This window comes from Pristiophorus japonicus, chromosome 1 (assembly GCF_044704955.1).
Source record: "Pristiophorus japonicus isolate sPriJap1 chromosome 1, sPriJap1.hap1, whole genome shotgun sequence".
Lineage (NCBI taxonomy): Eukaryota > Metazoa > Chordata > Chondrichthyes > Pristiophoridae > Pristiophorus > Pristiophorus japonicus.
This window is the reverse complement of record NC_091977.1, coordinates 50,827,156-50,848,834: the sequence shown is the minus strand read 5'-3', so window position 1 is coordinate 50,848,834 and position 21,679 is coordinate 50,827,156. Positions and strand designations below refer to the sequence as shown.

The 21,679-nt window shown below is 44.6% G+C and overlaps 1 protein-coding gene and 1 pseudogene across 2 annotated transcripts in view; both read right to left on the bottom strand.

The window, feature by feature from the left end:
• Positions 1-4,729: 4,729 nt before the first annotated feature.
• Positions 4,730-21,679, bottom strand: part of serinc5 (serine incorporator 5) — a 102,486-nt gene continuing 85,536 nt past the window's right edge. For both annotated transcript variants that reach the window (XM_070879740.1, XM_070879739.1), the window contains exons 9-12: positions 20,527-20,596; positions 18,646-18,685; positions 11,312-11,459; positions 4,730-9,429 (exon numbers count right to left, since the gene is read on the bottom strand). In XM_070879740.1, coding sequence (XP_070735841.1) covers positions 9,279-9,429; positions 11,312-11,459; positions 18,646-18,685; positions 20,527-20,596 — 409 coding nt within the window. In that variant the 3' untranslated portion in view covers positions 4,730-9,278. The remainder of the gene's footprint in view (positions 9,430-11,311; positions 11,460-18,645; positions 18,686-20,526; positions 20,597-21,679) is intronic.
• Positions 11,466-17,158, bottom strand: LOC139263554 (forkhead box protein F1-A-like; annotated as a pseudogene).

Sequence of the window (21,679 nt, the reverse complement as noted above, 5' to 3'; positions counted from 1 at the left end):
TTGAATATTTGGAAGTGGTGTGGCCCAGGGGTCGATGCTGGGTTCACTTTTGTTCTAAGTAGATCGCTAACAACTCACATTTATATAATGCCTTATACAACGTACCAAGGCACCTCACAGGAGTGTAATCAGACAGAATTTGACACTATGCCAAACAAGGACGACAGGTGACCAATAGAGTGGTCAAATTTTAAAGACCATCTTAACAGAGGTGTGCGAGGCGAAGAGGTTCAGGGAGGGAATTCCAGAGCTTGGGGCCTAGACAGCTGAAGGCACGGCCGCTAATGGTGGGGGATGCACAAGAAGCCCGAGTTAGAGGAACGCAGAGTTCTCCGAGGGTTGTAGATCTGGAGGAGGTTACAGAGGTGGAGGAGCCAGGCTACAGAGGGATGATTTAGACTCGAACATAGGAAGCACAATAATAAGAGTTGGTGTTAACACAAAAGTATGGCAAACAGCGAGTAGAACTGTAAAAGATTTATAAGGACATAGGCAGGTTAGCAGAATGGGCAGACAGGTGTTAGATGCAATTTAAATGGTGCAATGGTGAACCAAGAAATAATACAATCTGGGAGGAAAAGCAAAGAATGGGAATATACACTCAAAAGTTATGGATGAACAGAGACCTAGGGTTTCAAATATATAATTCCCTTAAAGTGCCAGTGCAGGTAGGTAAAGCCATACAGAGAAGCCAACAGTATTTTAAGTTTTATAAAGAGGTAAAGGGGCTGAAATAAGGCCCATTACAGCCATTTTACGGCAGAATCGAGTGGCCACCGCGTTGCAGTTGATTAGCCACCAGGATCCAAATTCACCGTGGGGATTTTTTGGGCACTCTCCAGTTCCGCCCCACTGCTGCCGACCGCCCCAAGTACATCATCAAACGCACACCACCAATCTCCCGCACCTTCATCACACTCCGCGCAAATTTTATCTCAGAAAATCTTTGATCCATTGCGAGGTGCCCCCGACAGTCTTTTCTGTCGGTGCACCTTGTTTGTGTGTGTGAGCCACGGCAGTGCGGCAGCCCTCCAAGGTGAGGGCGCACTGCCATGGGCGGCGTGTTTTTTTTTTGCTGGCCGACTTTCCGATTGGCCGGATAATTATGGCCCTGGGTTTGGCCGGGCCCCCAACAGGCAGCCTGGCACTCCCTCTTGGGTGCCAGGCTGCTGGCCCGGCCGAAACCCTCCCTGTTGGCCCAATGGCCGAACCTAAAAACCCCTTTAAATGAGGGGAGATACTTGGTGATGCACACATGCACTGATATCACCACCGCTCCGCCGTTAAGTGACAGCGGTGTGGTGGTGACGTCAGTGACGTGTGCGCCATCATTATGACCGACTTCCGGTCTGCTTTTCAAAAAAAATAAAGACTAAGACCTGAATATCAATCAAGAGTCAATCTCTTCCGAGACGACGGTAAAAACACGTAAAAAGTCGTAAGTGCGCCAGCTTTCTGGTGGGCCAGAATTTCAGCCGCATTGAATACAAGAGTAAAGAAGTAATGGTGAATGTGTACAAAACATTGGTTGGACCATAGTTAAGAGTACAGCGTGCAGTTCTGGTTGTCGCAATATGGAAAGGACATTAAAGCCATTGAGAGCATAGAGTGTAAATTTACTAAGTTGCACAACTGGGAAAAATCAAAGGATTCTTGGCTTTATGAGATTTTATAAAAAAGGGTGAAAATGAATGAAATCCATCCCATATAATTTAATGTGCACTGCATTATTTACTGTTATAATAGAACATTGAGAATAAACTATATAAAAATGACATAGAAATCAATGGATGCGGAGAGATTTGTCAATAGCTGATGTAGAATGCACGGGCTCTATGCCAGTACTTTGAACTGTGAAGGTCGTCTGGGAGTTCTAACTCTCTGACTACAAAGGTATTAATGGTAGAGCTCTTGCATTAGCTTTTCGCTTGACCTTGCTGCCTGGCTAGAACACTGGAAGTGCCAGCAAAATAACAAAATAATTGATCCCGACAAGAACCACATTATCTGATTCCAGCTGGAAGCTGGCTCTATGTAAAAATATTCTACACGCTGCTGGGTTTTCTGTTTTGTTCGAAGCTAAAAAAATAAATCTGGAATGTGCTAACATTTGGCAGAATTTTTCACATGCAAAAGACATTAAAAGGAGTCACTTCGAAGAAATGTAGATAATTGGAAAAAGTTTTCTGCAGCGAATGTAAAATTTAAAACAATTGTCACAAGAACCTAAACTCACTGAAAATTGAATGCGAGCCTCAAATTCTTTCTATTACTATTTTGGTCCATCTGGGTGGAGGGGAATATTTTGTCCTGTCTATTAATTGCTTCTGTATTACAGCACATTACTGTATTGTAGCTCTTTAAAAAATACTTTCCCTACATACACAACATGCTATCTGCTGATCATTCATTGGGTTGGCCAAAAAGATGAACCTCTTAGAAAGACTTGCTTTAGAGAAAATTTCATCTATGCAAGTAGTCAGTTTGTGCCTCATTTAAAGCTTACACTGTTAGTCAAATCTTCTTTCTCCATCTAACATGTGGGTTATGCTTGAACTGTATAAACCACTGGTTAGGCCACAGCTGGAGTACTGCGTGCAGTTCTGGTCACATTACAGGAAGGATGTGATTGCACTGGAGAGGGTACAGAGATTTATGAGGATGTTGCAGGGAGTGGAGAATCTTAGTTACCATGGCAAATTGCATAGGCTGGGTTTGTTTTCCTTGGAACAGAGGAGGCTGAGGGGAGACCTCATTGAGTTGTATAAAATTATAAGGGGCCTGGATGTAGTGGATAGAAAGGGCCTATTTCCCTTAGCAGAGGGGTCAACAACCAGGGGGCATAAATTAAAATAACTGGTAGAAGTTTAGAGGGGATTTGAGGGGCAATTTCTTCACGCAGAGGGTTGTGGGGGTCTGGAACTCACTGCCTGAAAGGGTGGTAAAGTATGAAACCATCACCACATTTAAAAAGTACTTGGATGTGCACTTGAAGTGCCGTAACCTGCAGGGTTACGGACCTAGACCTGGAAGGTGGGATTAGGCTGGATAGCCTCTTGTTGGCCACGCAGACACGATGGGCCGAAATGGCCTCCTTCTGTGCTGCAAACTTCTATAATTCTAACCAGTGAAATCTAGGATGAGGAATTTATTTGGAATCTCTGTAGTTTTGTTATTGTCTGAGTAGAACTTAAGACAGTATCACAACTCCACATCATTCAAGCCCATTCATTGCTTCCAACTGTTTGCATATTAAATTCTATTTATATCGTTCATCTAGAAACTGATAAAAATCGACAGTTTCATGGGGGGGGGGGGGGGGTGGGTGGGGGAAGTTATTCACAAATACAAGTTACAGCAGGTGCCAACCACCCAAGTTAAACTTTTGTATTCTTCAAGGACAGGAAGGTTAACACTGAAGAATGGAGAACTTTTCCACCCAGTATCTGTGTCAAACGTGGATGCTGCCTTTGTGAAAACCAACAATGAAGAAGAGGTGTGCTGGTCCCTCTCAGTAGATTATTAATGTATTCAAAAAGAACATGTTTACGGCACTGCTACTCAGATCAGAAGATTTTGTACCCTGATGTTCCAGAACTCCTGCTCTCCCAGACACATTCCATGGAAACGCAGCGAGACTTTGTCAGCCGCGGCTCAGCGGGTAGCACACTCGCCTCTGTGTCACAAGGTTGGACCTCTGTGTTCAAGTCCCACTTCAGGGGCTTGAGTGCAAAAATCTAGGCCGACATCCCAGTGCAGTACTGAGGGTGCCGTCTTTCGGATGAGACCACCTGCTCCCTCAGGTGGACGTAAAAGATCCCATGGCACTATTTTAAAAAAAAAAGAACAAGGGAGTTATTCCCAGTGTCCTGGCAAATATTTATCCCTCAATCAACATCACTTTAAAAAAAAACAGGTTATCTGGTCATTATCATATTGCTGTTTGTGGGAGCTTGCTGTGCGCAAATTAGCTGCCACGATTCCTACATTACAAGTGACTACATTTCAAAAGGTACTTCATTGGCTGTAAAGCGCTATGAGATGTCCGGTGGTCGTGAAAGTCACTTTATAAATGCAAACCTTTCTTTTCTTTGGATCATAAAGAGCGGCAGATATTGCGCTTTCTTCCCATCAGTCAGCACTGGAAATAAATCCAACGGCAGAGGAAAACGGGGAGTGCAGTACCCCTATATTTTGATCTAGCAGCGCACTCTCATCAGCTGTGGCTCAGTGGTAGCACTCTCGCCTCTGCGTCAGCAGGTTTTGGGCTCATGTCCCACTCCAGAGACTTGAGCACATTATCTAGCCCGACACTTTGGTGCAGAATTGAGCGAGTGCTGTACTGTCAAAGGTCAGTCTTTTGGATGATACGTTAGACTGAGGCCTCGTCTGCCCTCTGAAGTGGACATAATAGATCCCAAGGCACTATCTGAAGTCAAGCAGGGATCCTGGCCAACAATTATCCCTCAGCAACACCTAAGTGGGAAGTGGGTGCTTGCTATGCACAAATTGGCTGCCAGAGTTTCCTACAAATGTGACTACACTTCAAAAAGTGCTTGTAAAGTGCTTCGGGCGTCCTGCAGTCGTGAAAAGCGCTATATAAATGCAAGACTTTATTTTTCTTTCACTCAAGTTCGTGCAATTTTATTAAAATAAAATCAAGTAAAGCCTCTCCAGATTAGTGTAGTATTTTGTAGATTCTCATCAAACACACTTCAAAGCAGTACAGTTCAGAAAAAAAAGAACTCCAATTTATTGAGTATTTTAATAAAAACAGAATGTGTGCTTGTAAGGTAGAAAATCAGTAAAGCCACATTACATTGGAACTTGTATACAAGAAAAAAATATTAAACGTATAAATCTTTACATGAAAACATTTAATTGTATAGCCAGGAATAACTTGTGAAAAAAAATTGAAGAACTCCATTAGAACATTTAGTGAAATTTACTTAAAAATAGATAACTGGCAGCTGAGAGAATCAACCACTTGTGAACAGTACATTTAAGAAGTATCAGCAATTCAGGAGCTGGATAAATAAAACATCCACCTTAAATTAGCGTATTTTAAAGACGACTGATAACCTGACAATAAGCAAGCCATATTAAAACAATGACAAGCACAAATAAACAAACAGTCATATCAAAAGATTACTATTGCAAAAGTTAATGGAGATACTCTTGTGTTTAAAAAAAACATAAATGTAGTAAAGAACCTTTGCCACATCTTTATAAAAATATGCAATTGCCCTGTAACAAAACCTGCACATTAAAGGACAGGACTTTTGTTGTTGTTTGGCGCAGGCAAATAGTTGGACACAAATGCAGGCAATGTTGCCTCAGATTAGAGTCCATGGTGTAAAAAGTTATTTAAATCTTGGGACACTGAGTGCCATCAATTACATACGAAACGGTTATAAAATGAGGCATTTTGCAGAAAATCTGAGGCAATGAGATATGGCCACAGGGAGAAGCAAAATCGTCCAACATATGAAACTTGTAAGCCCCAATTGGACAAGCATACCTGTCATTAGCACCAGTATGGGAATAAAAATTCACAGGGAACGAATTCTGCAGATGCTGCAAACCAGTCTCCATCAACAATAACATTTGTACCCAATGGGGGTGGGGGGGGGGGCGGCAAATACCAGTCAAAAGTGCACATTAACTTGTGACTTGAAAATAATTGAGATACCCAGGTAATCTTACACAGGCGACACTTCAGCATGCCCGGTTTCCAAGTAACGTTTTTTTATAAACTTTCGTCTTTCCAGAAATACGATTTCAGGTACAGGTACCATAAAATCCGGATTATAAAATTGTAACTCTTTTCCCGCCTACCGGGGCTATTACAGCAGAAAGTCTGCAAGTTGCAGTTCTGCATTAAACTCATTCCCCCTCCCCATAATTCACAGAAACAAAACATCCACAAAAGGCACTGCCGATAAACCAAATGTTACTGTGTTTAATCAATTATTCTTGAAATATACTGTTGGGTGTGCCTCAGAAGGTGAACATTAGCTCAGACATTTTTGCTATTACTGCATGAAACACTGTAGGAAGGCTGCAGTAGGCAAAAACACTGTCAACTTTGTTTTCAAAGTTCTCACAAACAGTCCACATGCAACAAAGTTGCAGCTCCTTTTAAAAAGTTGTCATATAGTTTTGAGTTGGAACATATATGAAGCTGAAAATTTTAGTAATCAACTCAGGGTTTACTGGGTTAGCAGGCCTGGTGGGCGGCTAAATGACGCAATACTCGATTGTCAGTGGATTTTAACAGCTGCATTTATCCTCTTCATTTCAAGTTAACTCTTGCTGGAAATGAGCAAAGAGCTCCATAGAACATAGTTACCACCAGCCATTAATGCTTCTGGAAAAGGTGGAATGAGAAAATTGAAGTAAGTAAAGCAATTCAATTTTATTCTGGTGACGTCATAAGACAGTTGGCCATTTAAGCCCCATCTCCACCAACCCCCAACCCCCATCTCCACAGGACTGAGGATAAAGAGCAAGATTCAGACATCAACTGCATGCTTCAGTTCTTGTCAGTGTCAATGTGATACTGTATGTTCCCCTCCACTAGATAGAGTGACTTTGCAAGCTTCTGTATGAAATGGGTTTCAGAAAGTCCCAATCTCAAGTAGTATTACACAAAAAACAAAATCTGCTTTCCTCCACTTCCTCAGACCAGACTGCAAATGGCACAATCACAATTTGTTCTGAACTTGTTCCACTTTTTAAAAAAAACTTTAGTCTTTGCTCCAAAAGATTAAAAAAATGAAATGTACATAATTACTTCTGGCCCACTTCATAATCTATTTTTCTTCACTTTATCAATTCCCCATGAGGGATTATTTAGAAAGACCATAAATACTAGTTACTGAAGCTTTTCTTCCCCCATTTGGTGCAATCTTAAAAGAGGATGTTGAGTACAGTGCAACAATTTGGAGAGGCAGTGAGCACAAGCTGCCCTTGTCAATTTGGCTCAGCAATGTCATATGGGGTTTAAGCTGGGCAGCAGAGAGTCTGTTTTATTTGGCCTATTAGAGATTTACAAGTTTAATCAAACAAATATTTAGAATAGATTTTTATGCCAACGCAGTTACCACTTGGCTAAAATGAAAGGAAAAATTTGGCCAAACTAAGACTAGCATTTGGTAAAAGGCAGCATAAACTTATTTGTTCCAGTAGTTTTACTTAATTTACAGCCACACATCTGACCTAGTGTCTGATGTGACCAAGTTTTCTTGACCGACTTGGCTGCTGTAACACTAATTAATTTTGCATCAAACACTATTTTTGAAAAAATCTACAAGTTAAATAAATACACACGAATACCCGCATCAAAACACTCCATACAATCAACCCTTTTCAGTTTCTTCATATATTAACATATCACAGGAAGCGCAACTCTTTGATTTAACCCAAGCACCTTAAAATTTTTCCACATACATCTTCTTTACAGTTCACTCCTGTTGGCAATTTGTGATACATACAGCCAGAATATTTTGGTCCGAAGTGCTGCATAAATGTGACATTACCACACGGTTCTGATGCAATTGTCTTAATATGGTGGCATTTCTTCATGATCAACAAACAAAATAATTAAATAATTAGCATGGGCGGGGGGTGGGGGTGGGGGAGGGGGAAAGAGAGGTAGACAATGAAATCCAAAAAGAGGAGACACTTGCATTAAATTTAAGTTGATTATTTGAATAACAACCCCACTTCCCCATATATATTCCAAGTAACTACACACCCCCTTTGCATAAGTCCCTAAATCTTACTTCAGACTACTTTACATCCACTATACATCGGAATTCTGTTTATTTTAATTGAAAAGATTTGATATTTTACATTATTGTTCATTTCTAAGCACTAAAACTTCCAGTTTTCCTTTTCAGTCTAGAAGTTGTCAAGGTGTAGAATCTCATCTCTGTACACACTTTAGGTGAGACAGACAAAAAGAGCCATCCTTATTCAGGTTTATACACAGATAACAGTACCACTGTAGATTGGGTCAGACACAAATTGGGATTCAGTGGCAACTTGCTGGACTGCAATTTACCACAACAGCTAGGTTGACCAATTGTTACTTGACAACCTTTAGGTTACTTAACATGTCAATTTACATAGCGGCCCCGAACTTGGTGCACTCAGCGCCCGCTGCGGCTGAGTTTTTTGGGGTGGTCTCCCCTTCCAAGTAATGTTTCCTCTCGGCCCCCTGCCGGCGGGAGGGGAGGACTGCTGGGAACCGCCCGCTGACGTCCGCTAGCGCACAAGGCATGCAAGTGTCCTCCCGCCCGCCGAGCTGCCAGATTCCTCCGGGCGGGAGTCGGCGGCAGCAGGGCGAAGGACCGGCGCATGGAGGCAGGTCTAACCCCAACGGTAAGTATGAAGACCTGCAGGAAAGGGTTCGTAAACTCTTCTTTTAAAAAAAAACAGCAATTCAGGTGGATGGGGTCCCCTGAAAGTTTTCGAGTGAGTTTTTTTTTTTGTAAATTTTTATTTTTGTGTGTTCCTCCCACCCTGAGCCCGACTCAATCCTCGGCGGCACTTTACCGAGGATTGCATTTGCCACCGAGATTGGGAGCTCCCGCCCGCTGCTGCCCACATTCAGGGCGCAAGTTTTTTATTTGCCGCCAGGCGGTCTTTGCCGATCTTTTTGAGGAATCTCCTTGCCAAAATACCGCTGGGTCTCTCGGTAGTCCTTTGGGTGGCACTTGGGCAGGCCTTAGCTTTGACCAAGTTCGGGCCCAATAATTCTATTTATATGTAATCTGGTACTGTGCTGTATATATGGATGGTGCTGAAATTGTTACCTAATCTTGCCAAGTTCAAATTGTTTATTTTCCTAATGCTGCCTCAATATAAGCCAACAACGCAACATTATTCTTGTGAACTTCCAGACTTCCCCTTCTAAGTAATGTTTTCGACTCACCCATCCCCAACCTCTCCCCTCCCCTCCCCTCCCCCTTCACTGGAACTGCTGGACCAATCAATTGTATCATGTTTCCCAATCAAACTCACTGGAGTTACTGATGAGACTCTCTAACCCCATTCAACTCTGAAATACTATCCCTATAGAAACCTGAAGAAATGTAATTTAACATATAAAACATTGTTGACAGATAGTATTAAAAAATCCCATAGCTAGAGTAAATTACAGTAAGATGGATCAAACCTTTGCAATAGTCAACAGGGTAGGTATTTAACATGACAAATTAAGATGGAAGAGGGATGTTGGAAACTGGAGTTCCAGGAAGATTTAAAAAAAATTACACTGAAAATTCACGGTTTGGACAACACATGGGAGCAATAAGGGTCCATAAAAACAGCAAGACACATAGCCAGCAGGACGCCATCTTAATCCAGAAGGTGGACAAGTTCCCAGGTACAAATAAATTTTCCAAATTAACAAAATTGTACCTGTGAACAGAGAAACATGGTTTTATTTATTTTAAAACAAGAACTGTCTTTGAGGAAGGTTAGAAAGAAAATACATTTGCTATTACTTGCTTTTATTTTCAAATCTGTTAGGCAATATGGTTAAATCTCAATGTTTGCTCCCTTTCAATACAGTAGAAACCACTGAAATTTAAAAGTGGTTCAATTTGTATCTTCATGCTCATCATTTCCAATTCAACCGGCATTCCATCAGAGGTCAACAACCAGGGGACATAGAAGTAATTGGTAGAAGGATTAGTGGGGAGGGGCTGAGGAGAACTTTTTTCCACCCAGTGGGTAGTGGGAGTCTGGAACTCACTGCCTGATAGGGTGGTAGAGGTAGAAATGGTCACCATATTTAAAAAGTACTTGGATATGCATTTGAAGTACCATTAACTACATGGCTACGGACCATGGAAAGTGGGATTACGCTGGCTAGCTCTTTTTCAGCCAATGCAAGACACGATGGGCCGAAATGGCCTCTTTCCATGCTGTAAATTTCTATGATTCAATGATTATTCAGCTGCAATTCAGACATCTACTTTTATGCTGCATAACCATGAAATTGTTACCATCTAATCTTACAAATCATGTCCAAAATTGAACACCAGCGTCCCTTCTTTCCCACAAGTTCATACCTTATAGAATTATACAGCATACCCGTGAAGAAGCAGCTTTCAATAAAGACTCTGGCAAATATCCTACTGATTTCACATTAGCTCAATAAGCACAACTCCAGCTACAAGCAGCATAGCGATGCTGTACATGGTGTAGCATGAAGACATGGGATTATACCTGCAATTCAATCTCCGCTAGGTCAATACGGGATCACTGACCAGGTGAGCGAAAGAGCAGGCAGCCACACACGCACCTTTGGTAGCAACTAGTTAAGTATTGGCTTTGGCAAAGCCTGGAGTGGGGTCACTTTCTGCCATTTGATGGCACAGGCATGATGGCAAAAATGGCCTCCTGCTGTGCAAGACCCCAGGGCAATTAAAGTAAACCAAAAGGATATACATACACTATCTCTCATGTTAACTGAACTTGTGACTGCTGTCTATGTAGCGGCAGGTTCCTTCTTTCTCAATGATTTAAATCTTTTGTTTTTCAACTTTTTTAATTGATTATGAATAAGGGAAAATTTGCAAGGCTATGGGGAAAGAGCACAGGAGTGGGACGAGTTAGTATCTCTTTCAGAGAGCCGGCACAGGCACGATGAGCCGAATGGCCTCCTTCTGTGATGTATGATTTTCTGTTTCCTATTCACCAATCATATTACCCAAACTTTTCTCCCCGCTTTCCTCCCCCCACCATTACATTCTACCAAAAATAATTGTATCCTGTGCGATGGACATAATAAAATTGATAATATACTAACTCCTTCCCTGACATGGTCCAATGCTTCCCTCCCAGTCCAATTAAAAGGTATGACCTTGGGTACATGATCTGCGATTCTTCACCACAGCCCAAACCCAAGCTTGAACATATGGAAAGAAATGCATGCAGAAACTTCAGGGTTACTTTTCTTGGCTGGCTACCAATTTTGTAGCAAGAATAAACAACATGCAAACAGAGTGAGTGTTCCCAGTCTCCAATATATTTAGATTCATAATACAGTTAGATCAAATATTTTGATGCTTGTCTATTTCTTTTCTAATTATATAAACAGGAGCTGTGGTTGTGATTGACAGATTTATTTATGCACGTAGGCTGGCTGAGAGGGGGGGGGACAAATTTATTTAAGCAGTCAATTGTTCCTTCTTAAAGTTGTTATTTGTGACAAACACCACAGGAAATCTAGCAGTACATGTATGTATAGTCCTTTTTATGATAGCTTAACAGAAATTGCTTGCAGTTTACTTACTCAAACCAGTTTGTTAAGGTCATCATCACATACAGGGAGCCAAGAAAAAAGACAAAGTGGAAGAAGGCGTAACTGTAGACAACGCCATGAATCTCATTGTGGATCACCTTCTGGGTTCCTGTCTCACCTCCATCTACTTTATAGTTACCTGGCACATGGAGGTGAATATATAGGTCAGTGCATGAAACCGCACAGTTATCAAATTGACTATGTGCAGCAAATGACAAGTGTCCCACCAGCACATACGTTAATACATTTTTATATTCAACACACAAGCCAGCACAAGAACTCGGGGTGAATTTAGGACCGTGCCAGAGATTCACTTTGTTCACAAAAGAAGGGACACAGAAGCGTAGAACAAGCTCCTGTCAACTAACAGCTATTATCTATTTCCATGGCTTTGAAAATAGCATTTTTGTTTCATACCATTACTGCATTGCTATTAATAAAAAGTTGCTGTTGCTCTGCCTCCTCCAAATGCAGGCCTCTCTGTGTGGCTATGTTGTGAAGTATGCAGAACATTTGCAGAATATTGAGGATGGACCATTGTACTCCACAGGAAAATTGCATTGAGAGGTGTGAGTTCGGGGCCAGAAGAGGCGAGGGCCCAGGGGCAGCACGGGCCAGCCCACACTGCGATATGTGTGCGCACTAGGTCAGTGTAGCAGAGCAGGTCTCCAGTCGTCTTGGATAACCCTTGCCACTGGACCAAGACCTAACCTCTGTCAAGCCCATGTGGTGGCTGGTGTGCAACGGCCACCCCACGTTAAAAAAAATCCACGCACAGGCATCTTCCACCCTTCAGGATGTAGTTCAGGACCTGGAATATTAGGTCCTTCATTGAAACACCTGTGAACTTGTGGATATCTGAACGGAATATATGGAATTAAGGACAGTAAGGTAAACGGGATATGTATAAGCCATGGAAGAATAGCTGGGAGAATGTCAGATTGCAAATAGTGCAACATCAGCATAGCTAACAGTCTTTCTCAAGGTTTCAAGTCACTAATCCTGCCAATAATATATAATTGTAACATGAAATACATCTGCAGAATTAGTAGTCACACCATTAGATTGAAACATTTAGAGGCAATGCTTGTGCTTTCAAGAAGAACATCTCATATAGATTGACTAATGAGTGGCTGAGTTAGACTGTCAATCCATTTGTATTTTGTTATCTGATTTCAAAACTGTATAACTGTTAACGCTTTACGATGTAACTTCACCTATCCGTAGGGAGTGTGTACGCTCTATCCTGAGAGTATATCTTCTGTCTGATAGGTCTTACTGGCCGGTAATAAAGACTGCTTTGTTCAAAGCACAAGAGGTATTCGACTCAGTAATTTTACTGAACCAGATTGAGGTAAAAGAATCCGGGAATTTACAAACTCATCCTTTTTTGGTGTCGATGCAAGTCATCCTCATTTCGAGGGACTGCCTATGATGATAAAAAGTTACAGGGTCATGTTGCAACTCCAACGTGAGGTAAGATGGATTCCTGGCTGCAGTCTCCCACTCTCGTGAGTTGCAGATGGCAGCCAGTGTTGCTATGGGGAAAGTGTTAAATGGAGCTCAGGCACTGCCTCACCTTGGGGTGAGGGGGCAGAGAGAGAAATGGAATTAAAATCCAGGGAAAAAATTATGCGAGGCCATTCTCCCACATTACTTGACAAAGTCCTGGGAGCGGCTCAACTACCCCCGTGGACATAGGTAGTAAATGGCCCATGGAACACCAGTATTGGGAGAAAGGGAGTTTAAAAAAGGGCACACTTATACATATGTTTGAAAAATGAGAGAGAAAGAGGTCATGTCTGTCTAATAGATTGCTTTCAGGTTCTACATATTCTGCCATTGCTTGCTCAATGGTGAAAGAAACCCCAAGGAAGTTGAGAAAACATAGAAGTGGTAAACTGCCATTTATGGAAGGAAAATAGCAGCTAAAATGAGTGCAGTTTGTGGTCTTTACTGTGAGTTGGCACTGAACTACAAAATGGTTTCCTTCTGAAAACTATAATTGGAAGTGAAAGAAAAAGGGTTTAAATTGTAATGCTATTGCATGTTATATAGAAGAGCCTGATGTGGCACACCTGTGTGGCTGGACACATTTGCTAAGCATCGCAGTGCTGTCCCGGACAACAGAAAATGGCACAGAATACAGGTTGAAGCTCTCTAATCCGGCACCCTCCCAGGAGCTGGCCTGTGCCGGATCAGAGAATTTGCCGGACCACGGAAGGTCACACCGACCCCATTTAAAAATCCCACCGTCAGCAAAGTTTTAGAATTGCTTCCTGCAAAAACTATTTTTGCTAATCTGTAACTGTAGTACCATGGGCTCCGTACCTTGTATATCGGCAATGTTGTGGCTATTTTGATGTAAATAGGACTGATCTAGGGAGCGTGCTAGCAGGTTGGAAGTGAGATTCGCCGACGGGTTGCACGGCGAAAGGGGCCGCTGTTTGATGTAAGGAGCCCCGTTGTTCAGCGCGGAGGCCGAAAGAGCCCATGTTGATGCCGAGGTAGTGTACATGGAGTGTGGCTCCAACACTCCACCGCTGGTCAGCAAGGGAGACGCGGGCAGTGAGCTGCCGGCATGGTTGGCGTAGTCTCCAACTGAAGATCCTATACAGCTTCACATATAGTGACTATTGTTGGCCGAGAGATGAGAGACAGAATGTCCCGGAAACCCATCCCATCCCATCAACGTTGCTGGGCAAATGTCCATTCATCATGCCGATCTATAGAAAGGCTGCTGGGGGCGCAGGGGATGGGTCCTCTTGACCCTTGGAAGTTATGGGTCTCTGGGGTGTGGTTGAACCCCTATCTGTTCATCATGCAGTACATGGACTTAAGGGCTTGGCATTTCCTGCAAAAGCCCCTCGGTCTGCGCCTGAAGGAGCCCCCCTCAAACATGAACTCGCCGGCCAGGTCAATGGTCCAGTAAAGGCCTTTGCCGGGTCTGCCCAGGTCTTTGGGCAGTTTGATGAAGCACTTGCTCAAGGAGAGGTTGTGATGCACGGAGTTCTTCCAGCCTTGGTAGGAGCCTCGGAATAAGGGGAAGCGGCTCAGGAGGAACTGGCCGATCTCGCTGAGAATCAGCCACTTGGTGGAGAGCTCTGGATAGCCATCACAATCAGGGCTATGTAGGAATACGGCGGCTTCTCTGGGCTGTATGTCAGCATTTGCTTCCTTAGTTTTGGTAGTGGAGGAGGCCGATTCCATCACAGGGTCTGACAACGACCCAGTCAGCAGCACCCGGTTCAAATAAACAGCAAAATTCCCTCACCTGACACCCGGTCGAGCCCTCACCTCCTCTCTGACCCAGCAGTGCTCCCGCCCGCTCTGTAGTGCCTCGTTCCGTCTCGATGGGAACCCTCAGCTCCTCCTGATCCCAACCCCATTTTCAGGCGTGCCGGCTGTGAAGCAGTTCCCATGGACATAGGAAATCAATTCGCCAATTTCACGTATAAAAAGGATTTCCATCCGGCCTCCAAGTCCAACATCGAAAAGGTGAGCGGCAGCTCAGGGCGGGTGTTGTTGGGAGGGGGTAGCAACGATGTCACTGGGCCCAAGGGCCGCCCGCCCGCTCACCGGTGTTTGTGCCCCAGACCTGTGGCAGCTTTCAGCCTGTTTTGCTTTGGTTGATGTCTGTGCCGTTTGGAGGAATCGGCTTTCGTGGGCACCCAAGTGCTTTATCGCATATAGGGATCTGTACTAAAACAGCAATCGGCCTTTCCCCATCATCTTTCTTACTATCCATAATCTTAAAAATGATTCAACTTGATGAACACAGGACACAGCGCGGGTCGCGACCCCTCGCCGGGAATGATGCCGGACCAGAGTGCCGGATTAGAGAGATTCAACCTGTACTCTTCATTGGATTATCCTTATGGCATCACTTCAGGTTATTCTAATGTAAAGAAGCTAATCTTAAGAAACCCCACCCACTCGCAAAATTAGTATTGTTTTGGGAGGGGCAAACCATCATCATGATAGGCAGTCTCTCAGAATCGAGGAAGACTTGCTTCCGCACCTAAAGTGAGTTCTTTGGTGGCTGAAAAGTCCAATACGAGAGCCACAAACTCTGTCACAGGTGGGACAGACATTCGTCGGGGGAAGTGGGGGGGGAGGGACTGATTTGCCGCACGCTCCTTCCGCTGACGTCGTCACGCTCGCGACGTTGAGATTCGAAGAGCTCAGCGCCCTCCCGGATGCACTTTCTCCACTTAGGGTGGCCTTCGGTCAGGGACTCCCAGGTGTCAGTGGTGATGTCAAACTTTACCAGGGAGGCCTTGAGGGTGTCCTTGTAACGTTTCCGCTGCCCACCTTTGGCTCGTTTGCCGTGAAGGAGCTCCACATAGAGCAATTGCTGAGGGAGTTTTGTGTCTGGCATGAAAACTATGTGGCCTGCCCAGCGAAGCTGATCGAGTGTGGTCAATGCTTCAATGCTGGAGATGTTAGCCTGGTCGAGGACACTGATGTTGGTGCGCCTGTCCTCCCAGACGATTTGCAGGATCTTACGGAGATATCGTTGGTAACATATCTCCAGCAACTTGAGGTGTCTTCTGTACATCGTCCATGCCTCTGATCCATACGGGAGGGCGGGTATTACTACAGCCATGTACACCATGAGCTTGGTGATAGATTTGAGGGCCTAATCTTCGAACACTCTTTTCTTCAGGCGGCCAAAGGCTGCACTGGCGGCGATGTTGAATCTCCGCATCAATGTCTGCCTTTGTTGATAAGAGGCTCCCGAGGTATGGGAAATGGTCTACGTTGTCGAGGGCCACGCCGTGAATCTTGATGACTGGGGGGGCAGTGCTGTGCGGCGGGGACAGGCTGGTGGAGGACCTTTGTCTTAAGGATGTTAAGCGTAAGGCCCATGCCTTCATATGCCTCAGTGAATACATCGATTATTTCCTGGAGTTGAGCCTCAGAATGTGGGCAGACGAAGGCGTCGCCCGCGTACTGCTCAACGACAGAGGTTGGGGTGATCTTGGGACCTGGCCTGGAGGCGACCTAGGTTAAACAGCTTCCCACTGATTCTGTGGTTTAGTTCCACTCCAGCGGTGTTGGCGGTGAGGTGGATTGTGGCAGCGAGGAAGATTGAGAAGAGGGTTGGAGCGATGACGCAGCCCTGTTTGACCCCAGTCCGGATGTGGATTGGATCTGTAATGGAACCGCTGGTAAGGATCACAGCCTGCATGGCATCGTGGAGCAGGCGAAGGATGTTGACAAACTTTTGGGGGCAAGAAAAAAACCCAGGACCTAAAGCACAGGTTGTGGGTGGAGAAAGCACAGGAGATACAACAACTGGCCAACAGCCACGATATGCAAGGATTCTTCATTACAGTCAAGGTCACCTACGGTCCAAACTCCCAAGGCCCCACCCCACTCCTGGCAAAGAACGGGGAAACACTCATCAAGGACACCGAGGCTGACAGGGCCCACTGGAAGGAGCACTTTAAAGATTTCCTCAATCGAGACTCTGCCTTTGACTCGAGTGTTCTCAACTCCATCCCGCAGCATGCGACCCGCCACCACCTCAGTGAAACCCCAACGTTGCACGAGGTAGGCAAAGCCATAAAACAGCTCAAGAACAACAAGGTTACGGGTGCGGATGGAATTCCTGCTGAGGCATTAAAGTATGGCGGAGAGGCGCTGTTGGCGCAGATACATGACCTCATCTCTCTCATGTGGAGGGAGGAGAGCATGCTGGAAGATCTCAGAGATGCAGTGATCGTGACCATCTTTAAAAAAGGGGGACAAGTCCGACTGCGGCAACTACAGGGGAATCCCCCTGCTATCAGCCACTGGGAAGGTTGTCGCTAGAGTTCTCCTCAACCGTCTTCACCCTGTGGCCGAGGAGCTCCTCCCGGAAGGAGGAGAGAGGGGAGGAGGAGAGAGGAGATGGGGGGGGGAGGAGGAGAGAGAAGGAGGGAAGTGGGAGAGGGAGGGAAGTGGGAGAGGGAGGGAAGGGGGAGAGGGAGGGAAGGGGGAGAGGGAGGGAAGGGGGAGAGGGAGGGAAGGGGGAGAGGGAGGGAAGGGGGAGAGGGAGGGAAGGGGGAGAGGGAGGGAAGGGGGAGAGGGAGGGAAGGGGGAGAGGGAGGGAAGGGGGAGAGGGAGGGAAGGGGGAGAGGGGAGAGGAGATGGGGGGGAGGAGGAGAGAGAAGGAGGGAAGTGGGAGAGGGAGGGAAGGGGGAGAGGGAGGGAAGCGGGAGAGGGGAGAGGAAGAGCTGAACGGGAGGGAGGGGGGAGGGCTGAACAGGAGGGAGGGAGGGGGAGCTGAACGGCATGGGGGGGCGGGTGCGGAGCTGAACGGGAGGGAAGCCCGAGTCCCGATCTTCAATGCCTGGTTAGCCCATTCGACCAGGGTTAGGTGCGGCGTTCTTCGAGCCCCTCCCACGCAGCCTGCACAGATTCGGGCTGCGAGGAGCTACTGCATGTGCAGAGGTCCCGGTGCTGTTCTCAGAGCCAAGATCTGACTCCGCCCCCCACGCGTTCTGCTGCGCTGCGTCTGGATCGACCGGACGGAGGGGAGAATACCAAGGTAAATAATAGGCGTCGTTTCTGTTCTAAAAAGTCGGCGCACCACATGGAGGTGCGCCATTCTAACCCTGGGGGCAAACTTGGGCCCAGAGTGCGGAGGGGCAAACATGGTAAATTTATAACATCAAACTAGAATAACAGATTACTGAAGGGACATACTTCTTGCTAACTCAGCATAACATTGCACAAGTATACAAGTTGTGCTATTGTTTCGTAGAACAATCCCTAGAGCTACATATTTAAATGTCAGAGGATGACAAGAGCCACAGATTAAGATCGGAACAGCACTGGTAATGGATTTCTAAACCTCGAAATCCTTGGCCAGTAACCTGATATAGCCTCCTTGTTTTACTTGGATAATAGCAAATCGCTGGGTATTATAAATAACTTTCCACTGCTCTCTAACGCTCAGGAATTTGTCTTCGTCGCAACTATAACAGTCTGAGTATCCTTAAGAAAAGGCTACATTTAATATGAAATGTTTTACTTGCTATTTAAATAGCAAAATAAATTTTGGGCTACAAACTGCCAACTGCTGGTGTGTTGACTTGTGACTCGAGACAGTGGAGATGAAATTGGGACATGGGCAGGACGGAAAACAGGCGTATTGCATTTTGGTGCCTGTTGTACTCTGCGCACGATATTCAGTACCACTGACCTCAATAGGACTGAGTATCAGGCCTGCCGTATACCGGGCGACCAATGCAAATCCGCCTGTTTTGTGTCCCCGCCCTTTCACCCCCAGTTTATTTTTTTTCCAGACTCTAGTAAAGGAGGAGTAATCTTACCTTCTTCATCCGGCGTAAAACAGAAGCAGCAGCGAGCCTCCTGTAACAGAATGTGGAGTCACATTAAACGCCAGCCACGGCACGGAACAGGGTCTTGGGCAGAATGGTTTCATTCAGACGCATATTAATGTTAAAGGCAGACTGACTGAACAATACTGGGTGAGATTTTTCCCTTTCAGAGCACATGTGCAAATAGGAGTGCAAATGACAGCCTTACATTAACTTTCAATTTTAATTTGGTCGATATATAAAGTGGTTTTTCTTCCTTATTTTGAAATGCTTTTCGTTTATCCTCCTGTTCAGGTCTGTTGGGAGTCCCACCCAGTTCCACAGAAAGTGGACAACCTTAGGCCGCTACCTAGGACTCAGTTATAGTAACCATTCAGAAAAAAAAGTGTAAGCAGCCTGTAAAGGCTCCCCACCTCCCCCAGATTCCCCCCCCCACCCTCCCCGTCCTTAATGCTCCCATTTTGGGGTTGCTGGGAGGGGGGGAATGAAAGAGAACAGCTTGCTGATCAGGGTAAACCCACATCCTTCCATACCACAGTGTGACTGATTCTTTACATTAAATTGTTTGTTTGTTGAGTACATTGTGTGAGCACCTTCACAACACAGACTACAGTGCTTTAAGAAGTTGGCCCACCACCACCTTCTCAAGGGCAACTCGGGATGTCCAATAAATGCCAGCCTTTATATTAGGTAATTGCAAAATCAGAACCAACGATCAGGAGCTCAACTGCCAGACTGCAACCACCTCCAAAGTGTGAAGGCAGTGATGCTAATTATTACATAATACATTTTAAAAATTCACTCAGCACTTTATTCAAACGTATTTTTAAGTGACTGCCATGTCAGGATTTTTGTTTGATCACCGTTAATGTAAGCACATTGCATGCCACGCCATGGGTGGATTGGATCACAAGTACGCAGACTGTAGGTGTAAATATGCAGATGCTCTGAACCCAAGGCACTGCCCATGGTGAGAGATCATAGCTGCATACCAACAGGCGGTTACAAACTCGTATCAGCTCAGTCTATTTGAATGCCAGCAGAGGCTGGAATTTTGCACTAACACACTATGCATACATACATAATTAAACATATTCCACACACCAAGCCCTCAATATAAATATTTTGCAGAGAACACACCAATAAATTCCATTAAAATAGTATCCAAGATTTTTTTTTATACACCCCTGAAACAGCAACACGAGATTTTAACCATAAACTTTGCTCAGAATGTTCCTGCGGAAGTACAACTTTTAATGCAGAGACGTGGAGGGGGTTTCAGATTTGATAAAAATGAAGAGATGTAGGCCCCAGAATCTGCAATAACTTTTTGCGGTGGGATAGTTCAGCCTTGAATCAATCCACGTTCAATGATATGCAGATGGCAGCACATTAACTGAAATTCCTGTTGGACCCACTCACTAAAAATGGATTTAAAGCCGGAAGGTTCCTTCCCCAAAACAGGCCAAGACAGACTTTTAAAAGTTAAAAAGAAAACAATTTTTATTGAGACGGCCCCCAGTGGGCTAATGATTATAATTTCAATAAAGAAAAAAGGTTCCTTTTAAAATGTCCAAGACCATTTTGTAAAATATTTTAACAAAACGTTCCACTGGTTAAAACCCCACAAAGTTCCAAGTGGGTGATATATATATTTTTAAAACTGATAAATTCTCCCACGCCCTCCTCCCCATCTCCCAAACCAGGGCACCTTGCACAAACATGTCACTCAGACAGCGTTTGCACTGGACAAAAGTCAATGAATCAGCATTGGAACATTTGAGAATCAGCAACGTAACAGCTTGCAATCAGACTTAGGTACTAACATAGGCTACAGTTTCTTCCACTTTGGCAAATCAGAGATATACTCACAGTCGGTTCAGAGTTCGGGACTCTGCTCACTCCCAGGGTTACTGAGCTGGAACGCGTTGTGGAGCTTAGACTAAAAATAGGAACACAAAAAAAAAACCTCTTCAAATAAGATTGGAATCTCTTGAAGGCCCCTTGTGGGTATCCCACTTGGGAAACCATTTATCACAAAATGCCAACACACCAAAGTATGTCCCATTTATCTACTCCCATGGTTTCCCAGGTTGTCGCAGCCTTAATAAACTCAGCGTGGAGATGCAATGTTTCCCCAAGTCTGTGTGTCCATTGTCTGCTCGTATATTTTTTTTTTTAAGTTGCATAATTAGAAAGTCCAACACACATAGCTCGTCTCCTCAAACAGCCAGCAGTACATCTGATATCTTCTCTTCCAACACCCTACATCTGGCTCCTAGTCATTTTGTTTCTACTTGTCCTTTAGTTGCATGAATGTATTTTTAGAGCAGTCCACATTAGGTCATAATTAATCGGCCTGAAAACTGGTTGAAATTAGGCTCAGCTCTACTCTGCTTTTAAGCATAAGCTCATTAGCAACGATTTGAAGTATACTGCCTCCCCCATACCTCTCACCAGTACAGTTCGATTGGGCATCAGTAAACACCGGCAGCTACATTTTTCCCCAGTGATGGAAGATTCTGTTACATGCCACTGCACAGGACATTGTAAAACTACAAATTGGCACTTTTTGTAATCAAAAAAATTATGCCTGAATCCATCCAGTATTTGAGTGGGATTAGGCTGGATAGCTCTTGGTCAGCTGGTGCGGACACGATGGGCCGAAATGGCCTCGTTCCCTGCTGTAAATTTCTATGATTCTATGATTTCATTTTTTAAATAGTTGCTTTCAGAGCTTATGTTTTCCGTTACAACCTCAATTTTAATTTCAATTTAAAACTTAACAAAAACAACTATGGCGAAAACATAGAAAATAGTTGCAGGAGTAGGCCATTCGGCCCTTCGAGCCTTCACCACCATTCAATATGATCATGGCTGATCATTTTTGCAATTTTAGTACCCCATTCCTGCTTTCTCTCCATACCCCTTGATCCCTTTAGCCGTAAAGGCCACATCTAACTCCCTTTTTAACGAACTGGCCTCAACAATTTTCTGTGGTAGAGAATTCCACAGGTTCACAATT